Source organism: Gastrolobium bilobum, unplaced genomic scaffold, assembly GCF_033153095.1.
Source record: "Gastrolobium bilobum isolate Gb01-03AN ecotype WA unplaced genomic scaffold, APGP_CSIRO_Gbil_v1 utg3870, whole genome shotgun sequence".
NCBI classification, from domain to species: domain Eukaryota; kingdom Viridiplantae; phylum Streptophyta; class Magnoliopsida; order Fabales; family Fabaceae; genus Gastrolobium; species Gastrolobium bilobum.
Genome location: NW_026895180.1, coordinates 1,323,297 through 1,338,112, shown reverse-complemented (window position 1 = coordinate 1,338,112; position 14,816 = coordinate 1,323,297). Strand labels below are relative to the sequence as shown.

At 32.7% G+C, this 14,816-nt stretch overlaps 1 protein-coding gene across 3 annotated transcripts; it reads left to right on the top strand.

Annotated features, from left to right (window-relative positions):
- Positions 1 to 3,907: 3,907 nt before the first annotated feature.
- LOC133298261 (uncharacterized) lies at positions 3,908 to 14,026 on the top strand. Of its 3 annotated transcripts, none has more exons than XM_061497541.1 (16): positions 3,908 to 4,224; positions 4,497 to 4,580; positions 4,870 to 4,943; positions 5,079 to 5,112; positions 5,659 to 5,717; positions 6,166 to 6,280; positions 6,512 to 6,549; positions 7,450 to 7,547; positions 7,704 to 7,759; positions 8,290 to 8,566; positions 8,691 to 8,803; positions 9,014 to 9,070; positions 10,174 to 10,239; positions 10,537 to 10,611; positions 11,270 to 11,359; positions 13,577 to 14,026. In XM_061497541.1, the coding sequence occupies exons 1-15, from the start codon at positions 4,069 to 4,071 to the stop codon at positions 11,330 to 11,332; spliced, it is 1,365 nt and encodes a 454-aa protein (XP_061353525.1). In that variant the 5' UTR covers positions 3,908 to 4,068; the 3' UTR covers positions 11,333 to 11,359; positions 13,577 to 14,026. The 3 variants fall into 3 exon arrangements, with proteins under 3 accessions (XP_061353525.1, XP_061353513.1, XP_061353517.1); XM_061497529.1 differs by having other exon boundaries at positions 8,679 to 8,803; XM_061497533.1 differs by having other exon boundaries at positions 8,679 to 8,803; positions 13,564 to 14,026.
- Positions 14,027 to 14,816: the final 790 nt, after the last annotated feature.

Genomic DNA, 14,816 nt, shown 5'->3' with positions numbered 1-14,816 from the left:
GGGCCTTTGGCCTTAAGATGCTATAAACTATGCATTTTATGAATTTTCACATGTCATGCAGCACTTAAAAGGTTGTTTATGCCTGTAGCTTGCGAGTACTTATTTCTTCATACATATATCTGCACAATCATGAATGATTATTACATTATAAAGCATTAGTTAAAGTTTGTCCAAGGTACGGGTGGGGATATTCTTGGGTTTACTCAAAAAAAAAGTTTGTCCAAGTTACATTTAACATTTTTTAATATATTTTAGAAAAATTAATAATGCATATAAAGATATTGTGATTTTTTTTAAAGAATTGTGCATGATCATACTACCCTACGGGTTCAACCAGTTTGAGATAAAAGTATTATTAATATTGATGTTAATGTTGATCTTACCCCACGGGCAGATCATAATGTAGGAAACAAGTTAATTAACTCAATTAGTTTGACTGCCAAATATTTAACATATATTTTAAGTATTCGGTTTGGTCCTAAAAGAACTTGTGTTTTTGAAATAATAATTATATCACAATAATCTTTTAGATAAACTACAGCAATCCTGTTGGGGGAGATTTATTGAATTCACAATTATTTGAATGTAAGAGAATCAATTATGTACCGCTTGAATTAATTTCTTTGGTATCAAAATAATTTTTTAATATCAAAAGTTGACATTAAATTGATTAGTTTAAAACGAAAATGTGCATAACTCAAAAAAAAAATCCCAATGTTAAAAAGTGATATTCTTATATATTTATATCACATTACAATATATATGATTCGTTTCAAAAATCAGATGAAATATATTATCTGACTAACTTGGTAATCTTAGGATAAAATAGCTTTATCAGTACATATTATTTCTTATTCTTATCCGACTCTTTTATTCTATCTATCCACCCACGCAGGCAGTAAATTTTTTCGATATCATATGTTATATTCTTAATAAAGTTTTGCAATATTTTGAAAATATAGAGTAAAGTTCTTTTTGGATCCTTGATAAAAAATACGGTCCTCACTTTTGTCCTTTACAAAAAAAATACTTATATTAGTCATTTTTTAAGGACTAAATTGGGTCTTCAGTGAATTTCTGAAAAACTATTGTAACACCCTCCCCTGTATGCACCCAAAGGAGGAGTCTGTTAAATCTTTTTAGAGTTGTAACGTTATGTATTGAAATCTGATATGCACTTTTAAGTCATGTATAAAAACTTGTATCGAAATCTGGTTTCATAGAGAAAACAACAAGAATTTCTTAAAACCCTTTGCTTGCTGGAACAATGAATTTTTCAGAAAACAGTTTGCCTTGCAAAAATCGTATAAAATCGTGCTTAGAATTTTTTGAAAATCTTCTTTGACACAGAGGAAATAGACATCTGGAGCTTTACGTACATATAAAATATAGCCCATTCGGAGATCTGTAGCCCCAGAAACAGAACTCGCAAGATGCATAAAAAAATCAGTGTAAAATTCCGAATTTAACACATACTGATTTTATTTTTGAAAAAACTTAGTATCAAAGGCTAACTCAGTTCAGATTGCATCTAATTAAATTCATCCATGCAGAATCTGGTTATAGCTAATAATTAATCATCATTCTCCCGCACATGTATATCCATCTAAATCATGTTTTACCCAAAATAACGAAAATTATTTAGTAGTTGAATTCTGGTTACTTAGTCAACTAGTCTCATGGTTACATCCGTTCAATCCCGAAACATAAATTCATGCAGCAGCAAAGCCTACACGTTTACAACATGATCAAATCCAATACTCCAATCAGTATAGAGAGAGGGCACATAACAAGGATTGCATCAGCGCATAAACTTAAACAGAATTTCCATGAGGTCACTTCATCAAATATTTCTTTGTCCGCCTGCAATTTTATAAAAATTGAGCCCCATAAGGGGTGAGAAAAATCCCAGTAGTGTGACAGAAAATTCAGCAATGCAACAATGTTAACTTAGATATAGAATTTACAATATTGTCACATCATCAAATAGTTCCAGAACAGATTGCCGAAATGCAACAGAATGCATATATAACGCCAGAATATTGTATGTTCATAGCACTAACGTGCACATACTAACTAGCTAACTAACTCAATGGAGATTCCATTTGGCCCTAACAGAGAGGAATTTCAATTGAGACCTATGCGAACTGAGCCACGGTTCCTTCTCCCTAGTACCTGAGGGATGCCTATATGATGCATGCTCAAACATATGCTTCCTTTTATCAAGTATTTCAATTTCCAAAACTGAATGTATAATGCTGTATGAGATGATATGTTTTGCTTCGCACACACGTGACAAAATGCAGACTTATGATGTTCATGAGCATGACTAAATATCAGAATCAGAGAATCATAGTTTACAAGACTATGACTACAGAAATTCGAAGCATAGTGTGTTTCCAAGACAGAATTTCCAACAATTCATAATCCAAGTCATATTACCATTACTTTCAAACAGAATCAGATTAGGACACATGAGCAACAATTCACAAATTCATGAACTAAATTAACAGTCACAAGGGGGTAATCCACCGAACACTTACTTGGTACTTTAGAGTTCCAAACAAAATATCACCGAATTCAGTCCTCTTTCCTAGAAGCTTGCGCACCTAAACCAATAGGTACCAAGTCAGAATTTTATTTCATATCATCCTATACGTTACATAAAATTTCCATCTCTCGAAGTACTTGATTAATAATCGGATTTCAAGGCTCTTAACTAAGCTAATTTTCTGACTTAAGGGTGCTTTACCAATGGTTATCAAGTGACAAAACCAAGGTTTCTAACACATGTAGGTTCGGTTCTTTAGCCATCAACAAGGGCTTGCAATTTTCATCTACACAAGTGCCAAAATCCAAAATTCCTTATGCCTACAGGTTCGGTTTTCATCATCAACTAGGTGCTTATAAATTTATCATTTTACATAGCTCTTCTCTTATGGGCTCACGATTTTGTGGGAAAAATGAGGAGGAGGAATGTAAGCTAGTTCTTAATTTTCTTCTAGGAGGGACTCACGGCTGGGAAGGAAGATGAAGGAGCTAAATGAGATTCTGATTGGAGTGAACAAAACTCAGGTTGGTCCCCCCTTCACCATGCGCATAGATGGAAAGAGAGGGGATGATACTATGGCCTCACAATCTGAACTAAAGTCCAGCAAAGAAAAGAAACAAAAATCAGACTTATTATTTCCCTATTGTGCGCACAAGTAGAGAGGTGATGAGGGAGAGTAGTGTGTGGCTTGTTACCCAATGAGAAGACATGCATTCAGATTTTGACCAATGAGCAAACATGCATTCAGATTTTATTGAAATAGGTTAGAGATTAGCTAATAGTTTTGGGCTGACTTGGGCCGAAGCCTAAAGGGGTAGATGGGGTCCAATTTCATTTCTTCATGACCATTATTTCTTGTATTCCACTAATTATTATTTCATATACCTTCTAAGTATTACTAAGATTTTTATATGTTACGATTAAATTAATTCTATCCTTTTAACTAGGGTTTCGAATTCCTAAAATATATATATTCACCAATAATAGTAATAATTTTCTTAAATTAAATTAATTCCACCTTAAATATATATGGAATTCGAATTCAAGACATGATTTCACATTCCCAATTGCAATATATATTTTCCTAATTTATGCAGGATGTTACAATTATATTTTCAAAGAATCAAAATTATAAAAAAATCAAAAATTAATTAAATTTTTTTTTTTTAAGGTACGAGAATGAAGACCTTATTTTTTTTTGTCAGGGAGAAAAAAAAATTTTAGTCAATATAATATGGTGAGTATGGTACCTCAAGATTTTTTTAATTACAAAAATACTATTGATACGCCATTCTTTCTGACAAATAGTTAGAAAAATACAACAAATAAAATAAAAATAAAAAATAGAGAGAAAGATATTGGGAAGTGAACGTTCATGTCTATTTTTGGCCATTAATCGAGCTTGTTCCGTGCGAATGTAATATAAATATAACAGAAGAAAAGAGAAGAGAAGAAAAGCAATTACAGTAACTAACAAACAGGACTCATTCGAATAATCGAATTGAATCATCAAATCAATGAAGAAGGAAAAGGAAAAGGAAAAGGAAAAGGAAAAGGGTGTGGTGGTTTCAAGCCCCGTCAGTGGCGAAGACAGCGATGATAAGCAACATCCTTCCTTCCCCTCCGTTAGATTCTCTTCCCGCAACGCTTCCTCTAAATACGATTTCGTCAAGGTCTCACCTTTTCTCAATTTCCATAACATCATAATTGTTTTTCTTTATCACATGCACATTCGAATCTGGGTTTTCAAATATATATATTTTTTTCTCAAATACCCTCACCGGATGAACTAATTGTGAGAATTGCGATTTGAAGTCTGTTTTTTCCTTTTTGCCCCTTCCCTTGGTCAGAGGAACAGAGAATAATTTAATGTCTTTTACTTGCTTTTGTGTTTCGCTTTCTCTATATTTTTTTTTATAATGTTTTATGGGTTTTGTGCTTATAGGTAAAGGTGTGGTTGGGTGATAATGCGGACCACTACTATGTTTTATCCAGATTTTTGCTCAGTAGAATGCTAACGGTAACCAAGGTATGACATAACTACGGTTCATGCTGCTGAATCCTGGGTATTGTTTTCTTTTCTTTTCATTTAAGTTACTTTAGATGGTTAGGACTAGAATTAGATATGTTCTAATATCCAAGGGTTGGAGTCATGCCTGATGATTGAAGTGAAAAAATGCTTGTCATATTTAGGACTTATTCTACTTTCAATTTTTTTATTTAGGATTATACTTTGATTTCATCTTGCAATCTTAATTTGAGTTGGTGAAAACTAGTAAGGATGTTAGTAGCATTTATTATTAGCTTGTTGATTTCAGATTCCAAACCATGTAGCTATCAAAATTGCTCTCGAATTGAAGAAGCTGCTCATAGACAACAGCCTTTTAGATGTGTATGTCATTTTCCATCTTTTTGCTTTCTTCCTTTTCTGATGTTGGTTTTTTATATTCCTCCTCATTTGCTTTCTCCATATGAATTTTGTGACTACTAGTTTGAAATTTCCTTTTATTGTGATTCTATGCTGCAGCTCTCAGTCTGATTTGGAAGCCAACCTATTTAAGGTATGCTAATTTTTTTAGTTTGATTTGTCCAACACACAATCAATCCCACTTTTCTTGGCTTTTGGTACTTCTGCCGCTCTCTTTCAAAAGCTAACCTTTAGCTGTGATACACTTTTATTCAAGACATATGAGGAAATTTTGAACGAACTTCCTTTTTTGGCTTTTTGTGTTTGAACTCATGGTTAAGATTGAAGTTTTGTGGGCAGCTACTACTTGAAGTTTTGTGGGCATGTCTTGAATTCCTTTGGATTTTTTTCCTCCAATATTTATTTTATACAGGAAATTTGTGTATGTGTATAAAAATAATGTAGTTATTGATTCGTTGGGGTACAGATATAGATACACATTGAAATATCAAATACAAATTGCTTTTGGATGGTTTTAAAATTTAAAATCAAATGGGGCTTACATTTTTATAGGATTTTATCTCTTAATAGTATCAAGTTGGATTCCATTATGTCATTCATGGTTGGAATTCCTCACTTTTCTAAATGTTGATAGTCATTTAATCTATAAATATTTTCTAATAGAGCGCTATATGTGCAGCTTATGGAGCGGCGGGGATATGGAGTTGAGTACATAAATCGTTATAAGATGATGACAAGGTTACAATTTTTTTTTTCCCAAAACTTGTAACTGAGTGAATATCTTAACCTCTTTTTCTATCAAAAATCAAGAATTCTATCCCTGTTTCCTTCGTTTCTTAAAAGATGATGGCGGGGTTAGTGTGCATGTACGGATGCTTGTTCCTTTATGCATGTATGTATGTATGCATAGAAATTTTGCCTTTATACATGTAATTTGTATGCATGTATTAAATTTGTGTTTGTGTTGTACATGTGTATATGCACATAAATGTTGATATGTAAATATCATCTGTATGTGTCTGCAATTTTTCCTGTCTTTCTAATTGTTCTATTAAGGTGTTGAAAATTTTTCATATTGATGTTTTATGGAGAAAAGAAAAACAAATTACTTGAGGGGATATCTTTTATAGTAATAATGAGGCTATTTCTTTTTTATTTCATTTTTCTTCTCTCACCATACATCCAGATTTCACCATCAAAGGGTTCCATTAGTGATCCTTGTCTGCGGAACTGCTTGTGTTGGGAAGTCTACTATTGCCACCCAGCTTGCACAGAGGCTAAATTTGCCAAATGTATTACAGGTAGGCATCTAATGTCTCTAATATAAATTGTATATTTCTATCATAAAAAATAAGGGTGATTTCAATTAGGTGCAAGTTAACAAAAGTATTTTCATTTTGATGTATCTAACCAAATTGGATTCTTATTTTTTCTGGTTGACTGGCACCTAATAGGGGTTGTCCCTGTATTTTATTTGATTGTTTGAAATTATATACAAATGATTTTGACATTTTTCTTGTTGATTCTGATAGACAGATATGGTTTATGAATTGCTGCGCACATCAACAGAGTATGTCCTGGACTTCTTTATTTCTTTCCAACTTCTATTAGTAAAGACTAGTATTTTTGCTTTGATTGAAAGTTCTGTTAGTAAAGACAAGTATTTATTCAAGAAGTGTTATCATAAGCAGACCATGTTATGGCTACTTTAGACCTAGAATAATTTGCTTTTGAAATCAATTTTTCACAAAAAAAAAAAAAAACAGAAATTCATGGATATATATAATGTTATTATTACATAGCAAAAATCATTTTTATTAATGCAAATATTATGCTTGAATTCATGTGGTATAACTGATGTTGGTAAGATCTTGTTAATTACATTATTGGATGCTGCTTTTAGTTCTAATATCTCTGTCTAGCTCCCGGTATGTGTTCAATTCATGTAGTTCTTTTTATGCATATTATCATGGGAAATAGATGTATCATGTAGTTCTTTTTATGCATATTATCATGGGAAATAGATGTATCATGTTGTAGGAAATTGGTTGTGTCATGCTATAGACACAATCAATGTGGACCCCACCACTTTCTTTTCTTTTCTTTTTATTTTAAAATGGTGGGGTCCACATTGGTTGTGTCTATAACATGACACAACCAAAGTTCTACAACATGATACATCTATTTCCCTATTATCATTTATGTGTTGATATTTTTAAAGGTAAATGTTAAACATATTTTATTTTTCATTATTTTTATTTTGAATTTATAATTATAATTCATAAACTATAAATGTTAGTAGATGTCAGCATAGCCACCATACATGAAAGGCCTCTGGCAAACCAGAACTTTATGTTAGCATTTTCACTTTTTTGGATCGATGATTTTCATTTCTTGGATCACTGGAGTGATAATATTATGTATATTTATATATCAGATTGGAATGATTATTTTATTTTGTCTGATATAGTGCACCATTGGCATCGACTCCTGTTTGGGCCCGAGAGTTCAGTTCATCAGAGGAGTTAATAACTGAATTTTGCAGAGAATGCAGAGTTGTCCGTAAAGGTATTCTCAGTTGTTTCTAGTTTGAGATATCTATAATTTTATAAAATGGATTTGTTTATCATTATTATAAATACTATATTTTCATAGAATCATATGGATATTTTATTTCCTTAGCAATTGATTGTTTTCATTTGATAAATTGACATTTGTTTCTAGGTTTGGCTGGTGATTTAAAAAAGGCAATGAAAGATGGAAAACCAATTATAATTGAGGTATGTATAACATGTATTTAGTGGCAGATTCTGATGCACCTAGGGTTGACTTAGAATTGTGTGTGCGTCGCTTTTAGGTTTTTAGAATTATTTTTATTTCACTAGAAATATCATATTTTTGCATTTTTTTATTTTAATTATGTTTTAGTGTTATTTGACACCTTATAAAATGGTGTTTAAGACCCTATTTGTTGGTTGTTGAATTTTTTATGATTTTGATAATCTATTTAAGAACAATGTTTCTCTTTTCAAATTCCAATTTTCTTTTATAAATAGAAATGAAATGCCCAATTTTAAACTTTCCCTTTTGTTTTTGTACCAAATTTAGTTAAATGCATAATTGAAGATAATATAAGAGGAAATCATATATAGAAAAGAAAAATGATAGTTCATGTATAACTTCAGTGTCCCATAAATACATCCAATTAAATTTTGTTTTAATAATTTGATATGCCTTTTCTTGTTTATTATGAAGTCAAAATGTTTCTCTTATTGGGCTCATTTTTTCATTTTTATTTTCATAATGACAGGGAATACATTTGGATCCTAGCATTTATTTAGTTGATGATGAGCATAAATCGCCTTCTGGTGTACAGGCAGAAAATAAAGAGATAAATCCAGCATCTGTGGTATCGGATGATAATGCTTCGGTACAAGTAAAAAATATTTATGTGTGTAATGGTGATGAGAGTAATGGTGGATCAAGGATTTTGAGCTCCAACGAGGGAGTATCTGCTGATCAGTTTGATGAGGTATCAAATTCTATGACATCCATGGACTTACTTGGAAGCATCTCTGGACATAAAGGTTGGTTTCTACTATTTGTCATATCTTAATGCTGTTTAGTTCTATTCTAAGAAATAAGCCATAATATGCATAAAATAGGCATTGTTTCAATTTGAATTTAATGAAAAACTAGTTTGTCATGCAGGTGCTTCCCTTAGAGAACTGGAGACAGATAGACCTACTGTTAGTAAGGAGAAGTCAGGTCCCAAACCAATAATTGTGCCTATTGTTTTGAAGATGGCTGAATTTGATCATAAGGTTTTGTCTCATTGTCCATTATTTTTATGAAAGTAACAATTTTATGCATAAGTGGTTCTTGTTTACACTTGTAGCATGTCCAACTTTGGAAATTTATTTGATTGTCCAATGGTACAGCCAGGTCCTGTTTGTATCTCTAGGATGTTCCATCATTTACTTGTAACTTTTAAGTCAAATAATCTAGTAAGACTTCTCTTATCTTATTTGCAGGCATTACTTGAGGAGTGGATCTCCACTCGTACATATAATGATAAATGCACAGATCAGGTACAGTAAATTATAAACTTCAACCAACCACCCCAGGCCTTTGTGTTTTTGGCTACTTTGTGCTTTCTGCATTTCAGTTTGTAAGGGAATTTATGAGAGCTATGGAAATGAAGTCATTTAGTGATTTATTCTTTCGGAATCCTTTAAAAGGACCAAAACTATAGTAGCATAATGAAGCCAAAGAAATCATCTTGTAAAACAAGTCAATAAGGACTGATACAGTGATTCAGGACAAACCACTTTTAATAATAATACTAAAAAGATTCAAGTAATCTGCTTCAATATACCATGCAACTAAGCAATGCAAAGGCATCAGTCTTCATATTTTTGTCAAAACAATTTTTGCATAGATCTGAATAAGGTCTCCGCATTTGCAACATATCATTGGTGCTAACCTTGTTGAGAAAGATATCTATACCACAATTAAGTAAAGAATCTTAGCTTTAGATATGATTAGCAAGAGGAAAATGATTGGAATTAAGTAGATGAACAAGAAGTGGTAGGTTGATTAACAAAAGGATTCCCAGTTATGCAATGTCTTAACAAAGAGATGCAGAAAGAATAAAGGATAGAATAAATGATATTGACGCAGAAAGAATAAAGGATATTCAGTTGCAGGTTGTGATCCATGGTTGCTATATCATGTAGATTCTTGTGAATATAGACATTCTGCCTATGCATGACCAATCACCAACTTTATGCTAAATTGATTAATTGGGGATACAAAATTAATCTGCTTGAGAAATGAATTTTGAGGGCTTGCAGAACTTATCCCTTTTTCTGTGCCCTCCTGATTTTGTCGAAGTTAATGTTTCCAATCATTTTATAGAGGAATAGATTTCGAGAGAGAAAAGATGCTAAGAAGGAGTGCAATTACGAGGATAAGGAAACCGAGCCGAAAAAAAAGAAAAGACAATAAAAGAAAGAGTGAAAGAGGAAAACACATTAAAACAACTAGGCCTGCCAATTTTGTTGTGAACAGACATTTGAGACACCTCCCAAAAGAGCCAGAGCAAGAACCATTATGAGTCCACATAAACTAATATAAAATTGGGATTAAATCTTTCTCAGCTGTTTTCTGAATTTTGTTGTTCAATTTACAGGATAATGATAAACTTATAGCCAACTTGAAAACCATACAGGATTATCTGTGCTCGTTCACATCACAGGTATGTCCAAAAAAATACACTTTTTTTCCTGGATGTATTTAGTTTGATGATTATCGACACAATTGCTTGATTCTTTTTCAATTCAAATTGTTATATGTGTACTACCTGGTTCGAAGTTTTATTCCATGTTTCCATGGTGAATTGTTTCCTTTTATTAACTAACTAATGTGAAACAGTTGATAAGAAATCTTATTCACTGATTGTAGTGTTACCTAAAGCCTTACTGAGTTTTAGATTGAGGTTTTGATCATATGACATTATTGTTCATGCTTAAAATTTTACCATTTTATGTTACAGGGGTTGACTGTGGTCAATGTATCAGCGACAACATTTCCTCAGACATTGGATTGGCTGCATAACCACCTTCTTCAGGTATATATGTGTACATATAATTTGACTGTAAAAAGTGGATTATATATGACATTTATATTTTGGTACATCTTACAGTCAATACTGCTTTATGCTTGACGTAAGAAAGTTTATTAGAAGAGAGAAAGGAGTGCAGAGAAAGAGGAGGATTCCTATACCAAAATGTTGAAGAAATAGAATAATGACACAATGAAAACAATCAAAATTTATTAATAAATAAGTGACTCATATCCCTTCATATCTATGTCACCAACTTATTTTGAAAGAATGAAACCTTCAGACATTCTTATCTGGTGATGGTAGCATGAAAGGACTGAAGCTGGCCTGAGTTTAACTGTTCTTGTTCTACTGACAGTATGTGGCATTTTTTCTTTACCTATTAAAATTTGTCTTGGACGAGTTTTGGAGCAACTGTATGGTTGCTCCTTCAAGGGTTCGAATTTGGAAAACAGATTTTTTGCAAAAATGTAAGAGGAAGGTTGCATACAATCAACCCTCACTTCTACTCGCACAAGTCAAGGAGCCTTATGCATTGAGTTTGCTTCTATTAAAATTTGTCTCTCCCCCTCAAACAGGAGTTGCACCAATTATATTTTTTTGACATTGTAGATTACTCCTATATTCATTTTATTTAGAAATGACTTAATTTAATTTTTTTCAGTGCATCGAGCAAGGTATATCATTAGGGTCATCTGAAAATGTTACCCAAGTAGCTGCAGCATAGTTCATGTAATGTTTTCAATTTTGACAGGTATGAAATTGCCATTAAGGTTTACTTCTTCTTCTTTTTATTTTTTTTTATTAAGTCTTAGTATTTGGTGCACTTTGGATGTTATTGATTAAAGTGTCAATGGTTCAGATATTTTAGTTTGCCATGTATCATCATTTCAATCATACGAGCTGTTTACTTTTTCATAAGAAGGTTATTGAAGTGTATTTAGAGCCTGTTTGGCACTTTTCTTTTTCTTTTGGCTAAAATATAAGTTACTCCCTTGAACTTTGACCATGTTTCAAATTACCTCCTTGTACTTTTAATTGTTTCAATTAACCCCCATACTTTATAATTGTTTCAAATTAACAATTCTGTTAAAAATTTTACAAACACTGTTAAGTCTCATATCTCTTGAAACCTCCTCATATGCCAGTAAATGTAGATAAATCCCTTAACACAATGAATTTTACTTTGGTAAAGAGAATATGCAGAATGAATCAGGCGACGTCAAGATTCCAAGAATGCATCAACCATTGCATTTGCTGCTCTGGACAAAATTTTCATGCGGATAGGTGGCTTCACTCCTGCCAGGGCCATAAATGAGCTAGGTAGTGTCTAGATTCCATCCCCACATATCAAACCAGAAGCCACAGCTGATGCAAATGTATTAGCATTAGCCTTGTCAAGCTTCCGCCAGATAAATAAGATCAAGCTTCCAAGACATATATCAATGGCAAAGTAACTTCCAATATAAAAGGGTATAGCCATGGCCATAGGAACAGGAATAAATCTAGCCCACTTGTTTCCAACCAGATCTCGAATAAGATTGATAACTATGGCTCCAACAAAAATTACACCTCAAAGGATGAGGCAGTATCTTGGCAGAGCTGAGAAGCCATCAACCCCCGATATTGCAATTGAGGAGGTTTTTGACATTTGGGACTTAGGGCATGTGGGAGGTTTAACAGTGTTTGTAGAATTTTTAACTGAATTGTTGATTTGAAAAGATTATAAATTACATGGGGTTAATCGAAACAATTAAAAGTACAAGAGGGTAATTTGAAACATGGTCAAAGTTCAAGGGGGTAATTTATATTTTAGCCTTTTCTTTTTAAGGTAAAAGCTACTTTTAAGCTAAAGTTAAAAAAAAAAGCTTAAAAAAAAAAGCTAAAAGCTGTTTGGTGATTATATAAAGTTGTTTTGAGGGTTTTGAAGGAGAGAAGATGAAATAATTTATTATTAGGATGGATTATTAAGGTAAAGAGTAAAATTGATAAATACAAATTTAGAATAAGTGTGAAACTAGAAAATAAGTATAAGAAATCTAAAAAGCTATTATATATATATATTAAAAAAATCTCATCTTAAGAGCTTTTAGCTTGTTGAGATATATAGTCCCACATTGGTTGTATGAGCAACTAATGTGAAGTTTATAAGGCCTTGGGCACTCCCACCATTTGTGCTAGCTTTTGGGTGGTGTATCCCAAGGTTCTTTACATGGTATCAGAGCCTCGTGTCTCGGGTTCGATCCTCGCCGCTCCCCCACTTTCTTTCAAGTGGAATTTCTTGTTAGCACAGGTAGGCTGGGCCTGTTGCATTGTCCACTCTTCAAGCCCAATGGGCTCTTGTGTGAGGGGGCGTGTTGAGATATATAGTCCCACATTGGTTGTATGAGCAACTAACATACAACCAATGTGAAGTTTATAAGGCCTTGGGCACTCCCACCATTTGAGCTAGCTTTTGGGGTGGTGTATCCTAAGATTCTTTACATAGCTTTTGCTTATTTTATTTATTATAATAAAAATCTCTTTTTATAATTAAAGCTTTTGTAAAAACATGTTTGGCTAAACTTCTGTGTATAAGGAGAAAAGAAACTAAAAATAAGACCTCTCAAATATGCACTTACTTGAAATTGCATCCCTAGTGACATGAGAGCGGATTTTTACAACTGTAGTACTGTACATTGTACAAGTATGCATGGGAGCGAGTGTTTGAAACTCAAATTTACTTTTAGTTTTTGGTTATATCTTATCAAATTCCTTGCTATTTCTTTCCTTTTTTGGCCATAAATTTCCTACTAGTTCAATCATTTCAATTTTAGCCACCACCTTGCCCCAAAAGAATGCAATTCTGGTTCCATCCTTGAATTCTGCAGGGTCATAAATTGTCCATTTATGAATTTTACCTTTTTTGATTAAACTATATTGGAGAATTATTTTCTCATTTATTTGGCAATAATTCAGTGATGGTTTCTAGATTCAACTTCACGTTGAAAGTGGATGATGCTGGAAGATAAGTTATGAAATAAAGAAGGAAACTAGTCTGTTCATGTAAGATGCTGACTCTGCCAAGCCCCTGTTCAAAGCTATCTGCTCAACTCATCGCTGGCCTCATTATGGGCTGAATATCTCATTTTGTGAGTAGATATGATGGCTTGGAGAAAGAAAGAAGCATGCATGCCATCATAAAATTTGTAATTATTGGGTTATCAACATTTGCAAATGAAATTATTGTATGATTATGCGTTTTGGTGGGGAATCTCATACTACATTGCATTATGAGTGCCCCAAAAGAGGAATATCATAGCTATTTAATCTTTTTAAGATTACACATCGAGGGGTATACGTTTTGCCAGGCCTAATCCCTTGATACGGTGTTTGATGGCTTTTCCATCTTAAATTTATTTACCCGAAAAATATATTTGGAGATGCCTAAAATCAAAATTTGATTATCATGAAACCCTTTTGCTGCAAGTAGTCATTTTCTTTTTCTTTTTGATACTTGTTTATTATACATTAACAATTGACGGTGTCTGTTCACCGGTTAAGGTAATATAAATCATTCATTACAAGTAGCATAGATAAAAAAAAGAGAGGGTTGATGCGCATGTCTGATAACCGATGTAATCAAAACCAATGACTTGAATTAAGCCCTGTTATTATTGGGTGCAAATCCAGCTTGAAATGTGCTCTTAGTCTAATATATTAGATAGTAGAATGGGACCGGGAAGAAAGTAAGTCGTATGTACGGCTTGGAGGGAGATTTTTCATATCTTTCGAGATCCACCCTACAATATGACAATCATCTTAGTTCTCTACTCAAGCTTATTAACATCTGGCTTCAGGGTTTTTCACATCAAGAACATCCACAAAGTATGATGTCCCCGGTCCATTTGAATTTGATTATGCAATTTGCATATGAACCCGTATGGTTTTATTTATTTATTTGAAAGTTATTTTTCATTTGAAAAAAAAATCTCAACTCAATGGCTGTTGTCCGAACTCACAGACCTAAATAACAAGCATGTTTGCAACCGTTATATAGCTCTTTCTTGTTTTTGTCACTTGCACATTTTTTCTCTTCTCTTTTTCATTTTTTGTTTTTGTTTTTTGGGTTTCAAAATACACTGTCCAAAAAGGTTTTGGATGATCATTTCCTCCGATCTAGCGATTGTAAATCATGGTATATTCAACATCAATAATATAATGTATTTGTT

What these genes read in the sequence shown, in the direction of transcription:
- LOC133298261 (XM_061497529.1), top strand. Translation starts at nt 4,069, where the DNA reads ATGAAGAAGGAAAAGGAAAAGGAAAAGGAAAAGGAAAAGGGTGTGGTG. An exon ending in GACAACAGCCTTTTAGATGT is followed by an intron (nt 4,944 to 5,078) that starts GTATGTCATTTT and finishes TCTATGCTGCAG; the next exon opens with CTCTCAGTCTGATTTGGAAG. An exon ending in ATGCAGAGTTGTCCGTAAAG is followed by an intron (nt 7,548 to 7,703) that starts GTATTCTCAGTT and finishes ATTTGTTTCTAG; the next exon opens with GTTTGGCTGGTGATTTAAAA.